Below are 18,479 nucleotides of genomic sequence, written 5' to 3'. Positions count from 1 at the left end.
CAGATTTATTTTTGCCATGTCTCTTTCCTCATGTGCAGGACCTTAGGTATCCATGGATACAACCACTAGCAACCTCACTAAGTCAATGGATGTAACCATGGATACCCAAGAAAAGGTCCTGCACAGGAGGAAAGGAAGCTAAAACAAATAAAAAAATAAAATGATTTTTAAACTCCTAATTAGAGGTTTGCCATTACTATACATTTGGACAGGATGATCCAGATTGGAACACCCCTTTAATGCTGCAAGTTTTTTTTTTTTTTTAAATTTTTGCATCCTGTTCTCCCGTGGTGCAGGCGTCTGTAGATCAGACACGTCACCATCTAGGACTTGACACCCATCACCTTAGCTAGTAGGGAAGCAGCCACGTCCGGTCCCCGCCCAGTGAAGTCATCCATGGGGCACACCCGAGCCGCGATACCTGCAGGGAAGCAGCACATCCTATAATGGCAGAGCCTCACGTACTCACCAGTGAGGATTGATAACTTATATGGCCACCAGTTTGGCTAAGCTGGAAGCAAGAATCTAACCTAAGTGTATAGTATTCAGCCCACCAGTCACAACCCTGGAGGAGGGGCACATTATGGGGTAGCCGAACACTAAGGGAGGGCATTGTTGTACCCCGCAATACCAGCGCTGCAGCCAGTCACCGACAGGTGTCACGACCGCTGCTGCAGAACACTGCACCTAGTCCTTCACATTTATCCAACCCCAGTGTTAGGACCATCACATCAGTGATCCCATCATTAACACTAACTGGGAAGAATCCTTTCTTGCATCAGAGAGCCTTTTCCTCCTAGAAAGGGCTGTACAATTCACTACACCCCCCGCCCCACCACCAGGCCACAGACGACAAGAGTAGTTTTTGCACAGGTTTTTTATTCAGTAGTGTGCAGACTTTATAGCATGGCTGGGAGAAGAGCCGTCATCCTGTGCGACAGGTCCAATGATACGGGTGACATTCACAATCACGTGTACAGTATGTATGCACTTAAACCATTCACACAATAGAAAAACAAATAAAAAGCAGCAGAAGACACAGGGCGGGGGATGGAGTAATCCAGACACAGGATCTTCAGTCCTCATGAGCACTAGGAATGGATCCTTCGTAGATCAGGTGGTGTGTGCCACTAGAGGGCAGTGTAACGTCCTCACCATGGAGGGCCAATGACGCCAGATAGCCATGATGGGTGGGCTCACCGGCAGACAGTTACAGAAATAAGGGGGTTAGATTTGTGGAGACTCGTCATGCACAGAAGCTGAGGTGCCAGTAGTGTTCGTGTGGTACTGAGATGAGGGTTAGGTGGCAAGTGCTGTCTGATGGGCAGCAAGAAGAGTATACTGGCAGCAGAGCCTCAGAACGGCAGTGAAAGTGGTTGGAGGATAACAAAAATAAAGAGATTCCAGCCCTTTGCCCCCTCCTCTAATACTGAAACCACAGTTTCCTATTCACTGGGAGAAAAGGGGCATCACCGACATGGCACCACCACTATGGCCACAGTCATGGTGCACGAGATGAGCACCTGGCAGCCAAGGACTCTAGGAGGACAATCACAAATTACTTTCTTAAACCAGACTAACTAGAACAATCCTCCATGATTAGGAGCGTGCATCTCTCTGGAGCATGCAGACATGCGATATCACAACAGCCTGGCCGGGCACCGAGGCCTGGTCACCTACAACACAGACGGACATCAAGAGGTCTCCAGAAACCAAGGATTGGCCAAATTGTTATAGTGCATTTTCCAGCTGTGACGGTTTAGTGTCAGGGTATTCCGACTATTCTGAGGCTCCACTGCTAATTATTGGGGTGCTGTCCTGCAATCTGGTGGTGGGACTTAGGATGGCATGATGAGAGGAGGGTTAGCAGTTGTGGGTAGGTGAAAGGGGGGGGGGAATTAAGCAACCTCCTCCTCGGCCTCTTCCTCAAACTCTCCCTCCTCTGCGGTGGCGTCCTGGTACTGCTGGTACTCTGACACCAGGTCGTTCATGTTGCTCTCGGCCTCGGTGAACTCCATCTCGTCCATGCCCTCTCCTGTGTACCAGTGAAGGAAAGCCTTGCGCCGGAACATGGCGGTGAACTGCTCGGAGATGCGTTTGAACAGCTCTTGGATAGCAGTGCTGTTGCCAATAAAGGTGGCCGCCATCTTCAGCCCTCGTGGTGGGATGTCGCACACGGCGGTCTTCACATTGTTGGGGATCCATTCCACAAAGTAACTGCTGTTCTTATTCTGGACATTTAACATCTGCTCGTCCACCTCCTTCATGGACATGCGACCTCTGAACACAGCGGCCACTGTCAAGTAACGTCCGTGTCTTGGGTCGCAAGCAGCCATCATGTTTTTGGAGTCGAACATCTGCTGGGTGAGCTCTGGTACAGTCAGGGAACGGTACTGTTGGCTTCCACGGCTTGTCAATGGCGCAAACCCTGGCATGAAGAAGTGAAGACGTGGGAAGGGGACCATGTTGACGGCTAGTTTACGGAGATCAGCGTTGAGCTGACCTGGGAAGCGCAGGCAGGTTGTGACGCCGCTCATGGTTGCACTGACCAAGTGATTAAGATCTCCGTATGTTGGAGTGGTCAACTTGAGTGTGCGGAAGCAGATGTCGTACAAAGCCTCATTGTCTATGCAGTAGGTTTCGTCTGTGTTCTCTACCAGCTGGTGCACGGAGAGCGTGGCGTTGTAGGGTTCCACCACGGTGTCAGACACTTTGGGGGAGGGGACCACACTGAAGGTATTCATGATACGATCAGGGTACTCTTCCCTGATTTTGCTGATGAGAAGGGTCCCCATCCCAGAGCCGGTCCCACCGCCCAGAGAGTGGGTGAGCTGGAACCCCTGCAGACAGTCGCAGCTCTCAGACTCCTTCCTCACCACGTCCATGACGGAGTCCACCAGCTCTGCACCCTCGGTGTAGTGGCCCTTCGCCCAGTTGTTTCCTGCACCGCTCTGACCTGCATGCAGAAAAAAAATACAAACAATAAAAAAAACACATTAATGGGCAATTTAAGAAACGCCACCCCATACCCAGTAATCTCCCCCATCATATGGGCATAGACGCACACAAAAATGGCTGCCCTACTGACCACAGGATGCCAGACCAGTTCTACCATGGTGGAGAGACACCCGGGTGACATGTCCTTATTGTTAGGACAGGGAGGAGTGGAGGATGTGAGACGCTGACACACCTGTGTGCACAGCACCTATAAATCAGGCCGGGCCGTGAATACTAAACAACTACTTATCCAGGGTTATTAGGCGTCATCATACACGTACAGGGAGAGGCCGGCATGTAGTAAGGGGTGAGCTCAGACCCCCCACAGCGACCTGACCAGTGACTATGACAACACTTCCTGGCAGAATCCCACACAACCAACTTACCAAACACAAAGTTGTCTGGTCGAAATATCTGGCCGAAAGGTCCGGAGCGTACAGAGTCCATGGTGCCGGGTTCCAGGTCGACGAGGACGGCACGGGGAACGTACTTCCCACCTGCAGAACAAAGCAAAGACCTGCTCAGACGCCATCCAGGACTCATCCTCCCACCTCAGAAGAGGCCTCGGCTTTAGGAGGTCTCTCCCCATTGCTTTATACTGCAGCTCCACTCGCTCCGATATCCGGCTTGTGCCGTTACACAGCAGCCAGTCATGGGGCGCTTCTACAATGAAGACGGATCACAGTCCAACCTCCAGAGAGCTGGCGCCATGATGTTGTGGGGTACCTGAGGCCTCGTTATAGTAGACGTTAATCCTCTCCAGCTGCAGGTCGCTGTCTCCATGGTAGGTTCCTGTGGGATCGATGCCGTGCTCGTCACTGATCACTTCCCAGAACTGTGGAAGAAAGAAGAAATATAAGAGTTAGAGGGGGATGTCCAGGCCTGACACCAGCAGATTATGGGGGTCCGACCCATCTGTTAATGTAAAGCCATGGAAGAAGCCAGCAGTGCCCGGCTTATTGGCCGCCCTGAGTATACCCCATAGAAGTGAAGGGGAGCTGAGCAGCAGCACCCAGGAGCGGCCATTACACAGCCACCTGTAGCCTCACATCCAGGGCTGATACCTGCTGGATGTCGCCTTATCTTGCAGGGAGGCCATTAGTGCGAGTTCTGGACATCCCCTTTAATTGCTGCAGGTCCAGCGCTGTATACACCACATGACACAGGGAAGTCATGGCCCCCAGGGGAGAACCACCCCGCTCTAACCCAGGAGCATAAGGCGCCTTATAGTCTCCAGATCTGAACTTCATATTTAAACAGCACATGAAATGCTGACAGCCGAGGAGACCCCGCAACCCGAGACAAGACCCCACAACCCGAGACCCCCACAACCCAAGGCCCCTTCCCCATCTATGGATTCACCAGGGCGAGTACAGGGAGCGGAGCGTCCCTATAACACCCTGCACTTTCCCAGTACAGTCACGTCCCTGCACCTCCCCTCCCCCACCAGTCACACAATCCTATGCAGTGTGTCACTGGCAGGGCCGGGCTGTCACATGCCGCCGCCACCGCTCGCCCTGCAGTCCACCACACAAGAAGATGGCAGCTGGAGACTCCGGGCATGCAGACAAGTCACCCGCACACAGTAAGGCCCACCGGCCTCCGCACACGGTACACAGCACCGCTGAACACTGATATGTTTAATAATTGCTGTCATGTGAGGAAGAATCAGGAGGCACAAACCCCCCCCCACCACCATCACCCTGTGTCACCACCATTACTACAGGTGACAGGCAGCTACGTGGCAGCACAACCGCCCCCGCCAGGGCACCCGGGTCCAATTCTGCCCTGTAGGCGTCACCTGACACCGTGAGCCCAGATCCGGCCCAGGGAGGGTGAGGAGGTATCACACGTCTGACATGGGCAACACCAGATCTGAGGAGCAAAACTACGGGGCCCGGCCCCCCGACTGCAACGCTCCACAGTCTGCAGCTTCTGTGTGAGGCGCCGACATTACACTGAATGGACAATGGCCGCTACTGAGCCTCCACCACACCCAGCTGCACTGCGAGGAGGCACCACCAGTGTGCCAGGCACAGACCCCACAGCAGGAGACCCCCACCTCCTCCACTGCAGAGCATCACAGGACAGTCAGCTCCGCAGCACAGGACCCCCCTCCCCCTATATTACGGGGTCAGCTCCTCAGCACAGGACCCCCCTCCCCCTATATTACGGGGCCAGCTCCACAGCACAGGACCCCCCTCCCCCTATATTAGGGGGCCAGCTCCGCAGCACAGGACCCCCCTCCCCCTATATTACGGGGCCAGCTCCACAGCACAGGACCCCCCTCCCCCTATATTACAGGGCCAGCTCCACAGCACAGGACCCCCCCTCCCCCTATATTAGGGGGCAAGCTCCGCAGCACAGGACCCCCCTCCCCCTATATTAGGGGGCCAGCTCCGCAGCACAGGACCCCCCTCCCCCTATATTAGGGGGCCAGCTCCGCAGCACAGGACCCCCCCCTCCCCCTATATTAGGGGGCCAGCTCCGCAGCACAGGACCCCCCTCCCCCTACATTAGGGGGCCAGCTCCGCAGCACAGGCCCCCCTCCCCCTATATTAGGGGGCCAGCTCCGCAGCACAGGACCCCCCCTCCCCCTATATTAGGGGGCCAGCTCCGCAGCACAGGACCCCCCCTCCCCCTATATTAGGGGGCCAGCTCCGCAGCACAGGACCCCCCCTCCCCCTATATTAGGGGGCCAGCTCCGCAGCACAGGACCCCCCTCCCCCTACATTAGGGGGCCAGCTCCGCAGCACAGGCCCCCCTCCCCCTATATTAGGGGGCCAGCTCCGCAGCACAGGACCCCCCCTCCCCCTATATTAGGGGGCCAGCTCCGCAGCACAGGACCCCCCCTCCCCCTATATTAGGGGGCCAGCTCCGCAGCACAGGACCCCCCTCCCCCTACATTAGGGGGCCAGCTCCGCAGCACAGGACCCCCCCTCCCCCTATATTAGGGGGCCAGCTCCGCAGCACAGGACCCCCCTCCCCCTATATTAGGGGGCCAGCTCCGCAGCACAGGACCCCCCTCCCCCTATATTAGGGGTATTAGGGGGCCAGCTCCGCAGCACAGGACCCCCCTCCCCCTACATTAGGGGGCCAGCTCCGCAGCACAGGACCCCCCCTCCCCCTATATTAGGGGGCCAGCTCCGCAGCACAGGACCCCCCCTCCCCCTATATTAGGGGGCCAGCTCCGCAGCACAGGACCCCCCCTCCCCCTATATTAGGGGGCCAGCTCCGCAGCACAGGACCCCCCCTCCCCCTATATTAGGGGGCCAGCTCCGCAGCACAGGACCCCCCCCTCCCCTATATTAGGGGGCCAGCTCCGCAGCACAGGACCCCCCCTCCCCCTATATTAGGGGGCCAGCTCCGCAGCACAGGACCCCCCCTCCCCCTATATTAGGGGGCCAGCTCCGCAGCACAGGACCCCCCCTCCCCCTATATTAGGGGGCCAGCTCCGCAGCACAGGACCCCCCTCCCCCTATATTAGGGGGCCAGCTCCGCAGCACAGGACCCCCCCTCCCCCTATATTAGGGGGCCAGCTCCGCAGCACAGGACCCCCCCTCCCCCTATATTAGGGGGCCAGCTCCGCAGCACAGGACCCCACACGCCCCCTCAGTGGGACCCCTCAGGCAGTGGAGTGTCAGCTCTTGTGCACGGCCCCGTCACACTGCAGATGACTGGCTATTACGGCTCCCCGGACATTATACGCATATTAGAGGTCCAGTGCTGACGTCACCCGGCCGCGCCCCTCCCCCGCAGACTGCGCGCTCCTGGGAGCAGCCGGCCTCACCTTGGCCCCGATCTGGTTGCCGCACTGTCCCGCCTGCAGGTGCACGATCTCCCTCATGTCTCCGCCGGTCTATGTCTCCAGAGATGGCAGCTGTCAGCACTGAGTCCGGAACCTTCTGCGCCTCCCCACCGCCGCGCCCGCAGCTTTTATACGCAGTGACGTCAGCGACCCCAGCAAGAGGCGTGGTCTGGGCGTGGTTACCTGCGGCCATGTCAAGAGCGGGCAAAAACAAAACCGTCTGCAAGGGCGACAGCCATCTTGTATCAGGCTACAGCCCTGCACGGGGCCATTTTCCTTTATGTCACGATGCCCACACGGCTGCGGTATAATAAAGTCGCACAGTATGACCGAGAGCATCCGGGTCGCACATATAAGAGATGTCAGGCGATCACTGCGCCCTCGTGTGGCCAAACCAGCGTAGTGCAACTGATAAAATCAGAATACCACAGATACCAGGCTCCTGTCCGCCACCGCGTGGACGAACTTAGGAATACAAGCAGGTACCTACTTTCTTGGCGCCACCTTGTGTCCCTTTGTAGGCATTGCATCAAAAGTGATTATTCGGAATATAGTCAAGGCTCCACCTTGTGGCCACACCTAGGTAGATGGAAAACAGTAAGACTCAGCTTTGCGCCACCGCGTGGCCGTATTCAGTATAGCAACACATACAACTTACTGGCTCTTCCTTGTGACCATTTTGAGTACAGCATCATCTGTCTTCATTACGCCCTCGTGTGGCCCTAATTGGTAGTGCAACGTTTACAATCTCATCTTGAGCTTATTGCTCCACCGTGTGGCCATATTGGGTAGGGCTAAAGACTCCACTCCTCATTGCTCCACCACCTTGTGGCCATGTTTTAGCAAATCAACTGAGAAAAAAATAGGTATGACTATTATTTACTCCCTGTGGCTATACTTATCTACAACAATGGGTTTGGGGCATATTGTGCTCATGTGACCGTAGTACAGCAAGTATTCCCAGACGTAAATGGAGCCTGGCTTCTTTGCGCCACCACCTGGACTCCATTGGGAAGTGCAACAAGCTCTGAAATGCAAGTAATTTCAGCATGATGGCGCCACCATGTGGTGGCGTTTGAGTAGTGCAACTAATGATTATAGACAAAAGTGCAGCAAATAGCACAACTATAATTCAGGGTTCGTTTCGCCATCGTGCGCCGGTATTCAGTAGTGCAATTGATTTATATATATTTACACATATATATATACTGTATGCAATGAATCAGCGGCACATGACCTGTGTCTCGGTCAATGTCGTAACTTATAGCTGTTACACCAGCTTAATTGCAACATTATGTGGCCATGTTTGTGAAAACCATAGCTTGATGTCGTTGCCATTAATGTCTCTGCGGCTGGAGATGGACAGGGGAATGTTTGTTAGTGTGTGCGTCTGTGCTCCCCTGAAGACGCACTGAAGGAGAAACGCATCAGGAGGCATGTCGGGCTTTTTGGGGCAGATTTTCCTCTAGGCTGAGCTAGTAAGGGTGGGAGTCTTGGGGGCCTAAGGCTGACTAGTGCTGAATGGGCACAATAGGGCCAGGTCCGGATTCCTGGATTCCCTTCCCTCCTATACCAGACATGCGGCTGAAGGATATCGTCTCTAATAAGATCTTGGTGACACCGTGCCATCTTTACACATATTTATTATATTGCCCAGTCAGCGATGATTTCAGAGCCATTGAAAAGGATATGCCTGTTGTAATATAAAAGTGCCTTAGACTTGAAGACTCTAAGAGAATGATCAGTCCTAATATTCTGAACAGCCATGTTGGCCTAGCAACCATCTTGTGCAAAGTTTAAAGTGGTCGTCCACTACTTTACAACCCCTTGGCATGTGGGGAACACAATGTATATTAGAGGCTATGTGGAGCTCATACTGTATATAGGGGGCTATGTGGGGCCCATACTGTATATAGGAGGCTATGTGGGGGTCATACTGTATATAGGAGGCTATGTGGGGGTCATACTGTATATGGGAGGCTATGTGGGGGTCATACTGTATATAGGAGGCTATGTGGAGCTCATACTGTATATAGGAGGCTATGTGGGGGTCATACTGTATATAGGAGGCTATGTGGGGGTCATACTGTATATGGGAGGCTATGTGGGGGTCATACTGTATATAGGAGGCTATGTGGGGGTCATACTGTATATGGGAGGCTATTTGGGGGTCATACTGTATATAGGAGGCTATGTGGGGCTCATACTGTATATAGGAGGCTATGTGGGGGTCATACTGTATATGGGAGGCTATGTGGGGGTCATACTGTATATAGGAGGCTTTGTGGGGCTCATACTGTATATGGGAGGCTATGTTGGGGTCATACTGTATATAGGAGGCTTTTTGGGGGTCATACTGTATATAGGAGACTTTGTGGGGGTCATACTGTATATAGGGGGCTATGTGCGGCTCATACTGTATATGGGAGGCTATGAGGGGTTCATACTGTATTTGGGAGGCTATGTGGGCATCATACTGTATATAGGAGGCTATGTGGGGCTCATACTGTATATAGGAGGCTTTGTGGGGCTCATACTGTATATGGGAGGCTATGTGGGGGTCATACTGTATATAGGAGGCTTTGTGGGGCTCATACTGTATATAGGAGGCTATGTGGGGGTCATACTGTATATGGGAGGCTATGTGGGGGTCATACTATATATAGGAGGCTATGTGGGGCTCATACTGTATATAGGAGGCTATGTGGGGGTCATACTGTATATGGGAGGCTATGTGGGGGTCATACTGTATATAGGAGGCTTTGTGGGGCTCATACTGTATATAGGAGGCTTTGTGGGGCTCATACTGTATATGGGAGGCTATGTGAGGGTCATACTGTATATAGGAGGCTTTGTGGGGGTCATACTGTATATAGGAGACTTTGTGGGGGTCATACTGTATATAGGGGGCTATGTGCGGGCTCATACTGTATATAGGAGGCTATGTGGGGGTCATACTGTATATAGGGGGCTATGTGGGGCTCATACTGTATATAGGAGGCTATGTGGCATCTCATACTGTATATAGGAGGCTATGTGGGGCTCATACTGTATATAGGAGGCTATGTGGGGCTCATGCTGTATATAGGAGGCTATATGGTATCTCATACTGTATATAGGAGGCTATGTGGGAGCACATATTGTATATGAGAGGCTATGTGGGGGCTCACACTGTATATGAGAGGCTATGTGGGGCTCATGCTGTATATAGGAGGCTATGTGGGGCTCATGCTGTATATAGGAGGCTATGTGGTATCTCATACTGTATATAGGAGGCTATGTGGGAGCACATATTGTATATGAGAGGCTATGTGGGGCTCATACTGTATATAGGAGGCTATGTGGGGCTCATACTGTATATAGGAGGCTATGTGGGGCTCATGCTGTATATAGGAGGCTATGTGGGGCTCATGCTGTATATAGGAGGCTATGTGGGACTCATGCTGTATATAGGAGGTTATGTGGGGGTCATACTGTATATTAGAGGCTATGTGGGAGCACATATTGTATATGAGAGGCTATGTGGGGGCTCATAATGTATATAAGAGACTGTGGGGGTCACATTGTATATGGGAATCTATGTGGGTGCTTAGGCTGTATATGGGAGGCTATGTGGGGTCTCATACTGTATATAGGGGTCTGTGTGTGGGCTCATAGGTTATAGGGGGATGTCAGTATACTTAATTCTGCTCAATATTAAGTGATGCAATGAATATTGATATAAAATAATTATCAGAATGTTAATATTAATATTGAGCAGAATTAATTTCAGCCTATTGGTGTGACCCTCCACAACAGTCATGGTCTCTCCTGTGTAACATTGGGAAAATTAATTTCCTACCCTTGATTTAGGGCATTATAATATTTGCATGGAATTGTGTGAAAGGTTAAGTCTGCCCAGCAACAGACTGCAGGGTCAGAAACAGTTAATGTTGGGACTAGCCCACAGTGGGAGGTATCCTCTGCTGGGGACAGAGACAGTTTTTTCTAGAGACTTCAGTTAAGACCCAGTGTGCAGTAAGAATGGACACATAGTCTGCAGGCTGTCAAGGCCGTGTGCATTGGGTGACTTGTGGCTGGAGGAGAAAGAGACCGAAAGAAAGGTAGCGTGAATCTCGAGTGTGGACGGAGACACACAGAGTGAACAGTGTTGTAACTAGTGACCGATCCTCTAACGGAGTGGTCCCAGATGATAGGAGCCGGAGGACGGAACCCCAGCAGCCAGGCCCCTTGAATTGTCAAGGTACCGGGTGATTTCTACTGGTGCAGAATTCTAGTGGCCAGGCCCCTTAACCATCAAGACACCGGGTTAACCTCAACTGTGTTGTGAACGTAGTCAACCAACCGAGCGGTTTCCCACTAGACGACCAGGAGTGCAAAGCTTTACTCCGGTCATTATGGGACCCTTATGGAGACTGGACATGGGACTGTAGGAAAGGAAGGTGACCGTCATGGTGCCTGCTGAGAAGCTGGACTGGCTTACACTGGATTTACCACCCAGTTAGATCTGAAGTACCCCAGAGGGAAGGTGAACTGTGTCTGATAAGTCTTTGTGCCCGCTATCTGCTGCCTAATGTTGTAACTGAAGGACTGTAGGAACTGCCTAGTAAAGAACTGTTGTTGAAAAGGAACTGTTGGTCTCTTGAGTTGTCTTATGGTCCAGGCCAGCCGAGAACAGTGGCAGCATGCGGCCTGCACAAACACACAGCCCACACTACCCAATCCCACACACGCAGCCAGGACTGTTACTTTCATGTAGCATGCCGGGGCGTCAGGACTAAGTCCCTCACCGACGACTACCGCCCCCGGCCACGTTACAAACCTATGTGATTACAAGAGGAGAACATCTACACCCCATGCAGATGGACCTGTCCACCACAAGATTTTGCTCTCTGGAATTAATAAGAGACCTATTTACCTTTGAAGGCTGCTTTGTCCTAACTTCTTTGGTATTGAATAAAGAATCTGATTTGATGCCCCCCAGAATTTGGCTTTTCCTCTTTTTTTTTTTCCTTGTTTTTTTTTGGGTTAGACCAAAGATCCCTGGATGGACTGGATGAACTTCTGTTTGAAGAATATTCCTATAGAAACGTGATTGTTAAAAGAAGAATTTTTACAATAAAAACTACATAATAATACAAAATATATAAATAAATTCTATATAAATATATACAGTTGTGTGAAAAAGTGTTCCCCCCTTCCTGATTTCCTATTCATTTTTGTGTTTGTAATACTTAAATGTTTCAGATCACCTAAACCTAATACCTGGTTGGGCCGCACTGAGCAGCAACAACTGCCATCAAGGGTTTGTGACAACTGGCAATGAGCGTTCTACAATGCTCTAGAGGAATTTTGGCCACTCATCTTTGGAGAATTGTCATAATTCAGTCACAATTGAGGGTTTCCGAGCATGAACTGCCTTTTAAGGTTATGCCACAGCATCTCAATTGGATTAACGTCAGGACTTTGACTAGGCCACTCCAAAGTCTTAATTGTGTTTTGTTTTTCTTAAGTCATTTAGAGGTGGACTTGCTGGTGAGTTTTGGATCATTGTCCTGCTGCATAACCCAAGTGTGCTTCAGCTTGAGGTCACAAACAGATGGCTGGACATTCTCCTTCAGGATTTCTTGGTAGACAGCGGAATTCCTGGTTCCATTAACCATGTGTCAGGATTTGAACCCAGAAGCTCTTGTGCACCAGGCAGCAGCTTTTCCCTTTGAGCTATTGCTCTCGCTGCACCGTTCCTTGCTAAGCTAGATACTAATGCCTGTGTTGTTCCTGATTACCTGAGTTCCTGATTGCTTCTACCGTGGAATCTATTGATTGAACTCCCTACTTAAACACTTCCTTCCTTGAGTGATTATTGAGCTCCCAGCCATTAGTCAAGCTCTCCTTTCACTTGCTTATCCTTCAAAATATACTGCTGCTCTAGTGAACGGACCTCTGGCTGACTCCTGAGTCCTGACTATGCAACCTACCGTTGCTGCCTCTAGTGGTTGCAATACAGGTAAGTTCTTAAAAGAAAGTCTTCCAGGTCCTGAAGAAGCAAAACAGCCCCACACTACCACCACCATATTTTACTGTTGGTATGATGTTCCTTTTCTGGAATGCTGTGTTTCTTCTACACGAGAGGTAATGGGACATACACCTTCCAAAAAGTTCAACTTTTGTCTTGTCAGTCAACAGAGTATTCTCCAAAAAGTCTTGGGGTTCATCCAGATGTTTTCTGGCAAAACTGAGATGAGCCTTTATATCGTTATTGCTCAGCAGTGGTTTTCATCTTGGAACTCTGCCATGCAGGCCATTTTTGCCCAATCTCTTTCTTATGGTGGAGTCATGAACACTGACCTTAACTGAGGCAAGTGAGGTCTTCAGTTCTTAAGGATGTTGTTGTGGGGGCTTTTGTTACCTCTTGGATGAGTCGTCGCCGCGCTCTTGGGGTGTTTTGGTAGGCCGGCCACTCCTGGGAAGGTTCACCGCTGTTCCATGTTTTCTCCATTTGTGGATAATGGCTCTCACTGAAGTCCCAAAGCTTAAGAAATAACTTTATAACTTTTCCAGAATGACAGATATCAATTATTTTGTTTCTCATTTTTTCCAAAATTTCTTTTATTCACAACATGATATTTAGCTTTTCATGTTCTTTTGGTCTACCTCAATTTGTTAGGCAGGTTCTATTCAAGTGATTTCTTGATTGAGAACAAGTGTGGCAGTAATCAGGCCTGCGTGTGGCTGGGGAATTTGAACTCAGCTTCCCAATGATGTGATAAACCACAGTTAATTTATGTTTTAAAGGGGGGCAATCACTTTTTCACACAGGGCCCTGTAGGTTTGGATCTCTTTTTCTCTTAATAGTATAGACCTTCATTTAAAAACTGCATTTTGTGTTTACTTGCGTTATCTTTGTCTAATATTTACATTTGTTTGGTGATCCGAAACATTTAAGTGTGACACGCATGCGAAGGAATAAGAAATCAGGAAGGAGCAAATACCTTTTCACACAACTATACATCTATATATATATATATATTATTAAAGGATACCCTTGTACCTTTGTCATGTCTGGGTGCAGAGACCCCACTAATCACTAACACTTACGGTTAGAAGTGCAGAGCTGAGTACTGAGCCCTTTTGGATTTGATAGTCTTTCCTCGGAGACCTGAGCTTGTAGTTTCGGATGTTTAGAAACCAAGCTCCGCTCTATGAAAAAATAGAAAAACACAAATCAAAAAGTCACAAAAAATATTACTACAGTGTGTAAAATAGTTATAAAACACAGCCACCCCTAAACACTCTTCTATCGCAGCCAATGATTATTATAGCACGGGAAATAGTGAAAAGAACTAAAAACAACGTAATTCTGTCCTTGTGTTTCTACTGTACATTGTTCACCGTGCGGTAAAACATGATACTTCAGGTCAGTACAATTACAGCGATATCAAACTTTTATATATGTTTTAGATTTTATTTGTTAAAAAACTTTCCCATTTTCTGAGACCCCGATATTTTTTACTTTTTCTTTAAATTAGTTGGACAAGTTCCCATATCTTTGCTTGGCAGTGATCCTGATCACAAAGTCCGGATCGATCAGCTAGAAACTAAGAGGGAACCTGGCTGTCAGTGTCCTGTAGCCTGCAGCGCCACCACAGAGGAAATGAGGTATTACACTCTTCCCATTGACAGTCATGTAATGCTAGGTCCGCTCTAGGAGAAGGTCCTGACTGGCGGACCCCCAACTGTTACTAGGATACTTGAAGATGAGTTTTTTATACGTGACAATCCTGACGTCCCAAGTGGATTTAGTAAATATTTTTTATATAATAATTATTACTTCCCACATGTTAAAATGTGGTCTAAGATGGCGCAGAACAAGAACTTCATAATTAATGCCAGTTAGAGGCGCAGGACAACAAGAAGTTCCCGCCCATAGTGGGCGTAGAAGGAACAAAAGCTCCTGAAGAGGCGTCCAGCCATCCAGAGGTCACGCCTACCAGAAGGAGTGTTTCCACCTCTGTGTCTTGCTCAGTGGTGGTCGGGCTCGGCCTCCTCACCTCGGCTATGTCTCTGAGCACTGAGCACCTTGTACTTCTGTATCTTGCTCAGTGGTGGTCGGGCTCAGCCTCCTCACCTCGGCCGTGTCTCTGAGCACTGAGCACCTTGTACTTCTGTGTCTTGCTCAGTGGTGGTCGGGTTCAGCCTCCTCACCTCGGCCATGTCTCTGAGCACTGAACACCTTGTACTTCTGTGTCTTGCTCAGTGGTGGTCGGGCTCAGCCTCCTCACCTCGGCTATGTCTCTGAGCACTGAGCACCTTGTACTTCTGTATCTTGCTCAGTGGTGGTCGGGCTCAGCCTCCTCACCTCGGCTGTGTCTCTGAGCACTGAACACCTTGTACTTCTCTGTCTTGCTCAGTGGTGGTCGGGCTCAGCCTCCTCACCTCGGCCATGTCTCTGAGAACTGAACACCTTGTACTTCTGTGTCTTGCTCAGTGGTGGTCGGGCTCAGCCTCCTCACCTCGGCCGTGTCTCTGAGCACTGAGCACTTTGTACTTCTATATCTTGCTCAGTGGTGGTCGGGCTCAGCCTCCTCACCTCGGCCATGTCTCTGAGCACTGAGCACCTTGTACTTCTGTATCTTGCTCAGTGGTGGTCAGGCTCGGCCTCCTCACCTCGGCCATGTCTCTGAACACTGAGCACCTTGTACTTCTGTATCTTGCTCAGTGGTGGTCGGGCTCAGCCTCCTCACCTCGGCTATGTCTCTGAGCACTGAACACCTTGTACTTCTGTATCTTGCTCAGTGGTGGTCGGGCTCAGCCTGCTCACCTCAGCCATGTCTCTGAGCACTGAGCACCTTGTATTTCTGTGTCTTGCTCAGTGGTGGTCGGGCTCAGCCTCCTCACCTCGGCCATGTCTCTGAGCACTGAGCACCTTGTACTTCTGTATCTTGCTCAGTGGTGGTCGGGCTCAGCCTCCTCACCTCGGCCGTGTCTCTGAGCACTGAACACCTTGTACTTCTGTATCTTGCTCAGTGGTGGTCGGGCTCAGCCTCCTCACCTCGGCCATGTCTCTGAGCACTGAACACCTTGTACTTCTGTATCTTGCTCAGTGGTGGTCGGGCTCAGCCTCCTCACCTCGGCCATGTCTCTGAGCACTGAACACCTTGTACTTCTGTGTCTTGCTCAGTGGTGGTCGGGCTCAGCCTCCTCATCTCGGCCGTGTCTCTGAGCACTGAGCACCTTGTACTTCTGTGTCTTGCTCAGTGGTGGTCGGGCTCAGCCTCCTCACCTCGGCCGTGTCTCTGAGCACTGAACACCTTGTACTTCTGTGTCTTGCTCAGTGGTGGTCGGGCTCGGCCTCCTCACCTCGGCCGTGTCTCTGAGCACTGAGCACCTTGTACTTCTGTATCTTGCTCAGTGGTGGTCGGGCTCAGCCTCCTCACCTCGGCCGTGTCTCTGAGCACTGAACACCTTGTACTTCTGTGTCTTGCTCAGTGGTGGTCGGGCTCAGCCTCCTCATCTCGGCCGTGTCTCTGAGCACTGAACACCTTGTACTTCTGTGTCTTGCTCAGTGGTGGTCGGGCTCAGCCTCCTCATCTCGGCCGTGTCTCTGAGCACTGAACACCTTGTACTTCTGTGTCTTGCTCAGTGGTGGTCGGGCTCAGCCTCCTCATCTCGGCCGTGTCTCTGAGCACTGAACACCTTGTACTTCTGTATCTTGCTCAGTGGTGGTCGGGCTCGGCCTCCTCACCTCGGCTGTGTCTCTGAGCACTGAACACCTTGCACTTCTGTGTCTTGCTCAGTGGTGGTCGGGCTCAGCCTCCTCACCTCGGCCATGTCTCTGAGCACTGAACACCTTGCACTTCTGTATCTTGCTCAGTGGTGGTTGGGCTCGGCCTCCTCACCTCGGCCATGTCTCTGAGCACTGAGCACCTTGTACTTCTGTATCTTGCTCAGTGGTGGTCGGGCTCGGCCTCCTCACCTCGGCCATGTCTCTGAGCACTGAACACCTTGTACTTCTGTATCTTGCTCAGTGGTGGTCGGGCTCGGCGTCCTCACCTCGGCCGTGTCTCTGAGCACTGAACACCTTGTACTTCTGTATCTTGCTCAGTGGTGGTCGGGCTCGGCCTCCTCACCTCGGCCATGTCTCTGAGCACTGAGCACCTTGTACTTCTGTATCTTGCTCAGTGGTGGTCGGGCTCAACCTCCTCACCTCGGCCGTGTCTCTGAGCACTGAACACCTTGTACTTCTGTATCTTGCTCAGTGGTGGTCGGGCTCAGCCTCCTCACCTCAGTCGTGTCTCTGAGCACTGAGCACCTTGTACTTCTGTATCTTGCTCAGTGGTGGTCGGGCTCAGCCTCCTCACCTCGGCCATGTCTCTGAGCACTGAACACCTTGTACTTCTGTATCTTGCTCAGTGGTGGTCGGGCTCAGCCTCCTCACCTCGGCCATGTCTCTGAGCACTGAACACCTTGTACTTCTGTATCTTGCTCAGTGGTGGTCGGGCTCAGCCTCCTCACCTCGGCCATGTCTCTGAGCACTGAACACCTTGTACTTCTGTATCTTGCTCAGTGGTGGTCGGGCTCAGCCTCCTCACCTCGGCCATGTCTCTGAGCACTGAACACCTTGTACTTCTGTGTCTTGCTCAGTGGTGGTCGGGCTCAGCCTCCTCACCTCGGCCATGTCTCTGAGCACTGAACACCTTGCACTTCTGTGTCTTGCTCAGTGGTGGTCGGGCTCAGCCTCCTTACCTCGGCCGTGTCTCTGAGCACTGAACACCTTGCACTTCTGTGTCTTGCTCAGTGGTGGTCGGGCTCAGCCTCCTCACCTCAGCCATGTCTCTGAGCACTGAACACCTTGTACTTCTGTGTCTTGCTCAGTGGTGGTCGGGCTCAGCCTCCTCACCTCGGCCGTGTCTCTGAGCACTGAACACCTTGCACTTCTGTGTCTTGCTCAGTGGTGGTCGGGCTCAGCCTCCTCACCTCGGCCGTGTCTCTGAGCACTGAACACCTTGCACTTCTGTGTCTTGCTCAGTGGTGGTCGGGCTCAGCCTCCTCACCTCGGCCGTGTCTCTGAGCACTGAACACCTTGCACTTCTCTGTCTTGCTCAGTGGTGGTCGGGCTCAGCCTCCTCACCTCGGCCATGTCTCTGAGCACTGAACACCTTGTACTTCTGTATCTTGCTCAGTGGTGGTCGGGCTCAGCCTCCTCACCTCGGCCATGTCTCTGAGCACTGAGCACCTTGTACTTCTGTATCTTGCTCAGTGGTGGTCGGGCTCGGCCTCCTCACCTCGGCCATGTCTCTGAGCACTGAGCACCTTGTACTTCTGTATCTTGCTCAGTGGTGGTCGGGCTCAGCCTCCTCACCTCAGTCGTGTCTCTGAGCACTGAGCACCTTGTACTTCTGTATCTTGCTCAGTGGTGGTCGGGCTCGGCCTCCTCACCTCGGCCATGTCTCTGAGCACTGAGCACCTTGTACTTCTGTATCTTGCTCAGTGGTGGTCGGGCTCAGCCTCCTCACCTCAGTCGTGTCTCTGAGCACTGAGCACCTTGTACTTCTGTATCTTGCTCAGTGGTGGTCGGGCTCAGCCTCCTCACCTCAGTCGTGTCTCTGAGCACTGAGCACCTTGTACTTCTGTATCTTGCTCAGTGGTGGTCGGGCTCAGCCTCCTCACCTCG

General features: G+C 51.7%; 3 protein-coding genes across 3 annotated transcripts in view; 1 reads left to right on the top strand and 2 right to left on the bottom strand.

Annotated features, from left to right (window-relative positions):
* Nucleotides 1-859: 859 nt before the first annotated feature.
* On the bottom strand, nt 860-6,926 carry TUBB4A (tubulin beta 4A class IVa). Its single transcript, XM_077261797.1, has 4 exons — nt 6,788-6,926; nt 3,724-3,832; nt 3,384-3,494; nt 860-2,956 (listed from the first exon to the last, which is right to left on the bottom strand). The coding sequence occupies exons 1-4, from the start codon at nt 6,842-6,844 to the stop codon at nt 1,899-1,901; spliced, it is 1,335 nt and encodes a 444-aa protein (XP_077117912.1). The 5' UTR covers nt 6,845-6,926; the 3' UTR covers nt 860-1,898.
* LOC143774329 (uncharacterized) overlaps nt 6,853-18,479 on the bottom strand; it is a 26,948-nt gene continuing 15,321 nt past the window's right edge. Inside the window, exons 17-21 of the mRNA XM_077261798.1 lie at nt 13,904-14,005; nt 11,724-11,886; nt 7,464-7,656; nt 7,296-7,384; nt 6,853-6,988 (exon numbers count right to left, since the gene is read on the bottom strand). Coding sequence (XP_077117913.1) covers nt 13,987-14,005 — 19 coding nt within the window. The 3' untranslated portion in view covers nt 6,853-6,988; nt 7,296-7,384; nt 7,464-7,656; nt 11,724-11,886; nt 13,904-13,986. The remainder of the gene's footprint in view (nt 6,989-7,295; nt 7,385-7,463; nt 7,657-11,723; nt 11,887-13,903; nt 14,006-18,479) is intronic.
* LOC143774327 (A.superbus venom factor 1-like) overlaps nt 14,364-18,479 on the top strand; it is a 247,395-nt gene continuing 243,279 nt past the window's right edge. Inside the window, exon 1 of the mRNA XM_077261792.1 lies at nt 14,364-14,464. The gene's annotated coding sequence lies outside the window, so the exon portion shown is untranslated. The remainder of the gene's footprint in view (nt 14,465-18,479) is intronic.

This window comes from Ranitomeya variabilis, chromosome 5, assembly GCF_051348905.1.
Source record: "Ranitomeya variabilis isolate aRanVar5 chromosome 5, aRanVar5.hap1, whole genome shotgun sequence".
Lineage (NCBI taxonomy): Eukaryota > Metazoa > Chordata > Amphibia > Anura > Dendrobatidae > Ranitomeya > Ranitomeya variabilis.
This window is presented reverse-complemented; position numbering and strand designations above follow the sequence as displayed.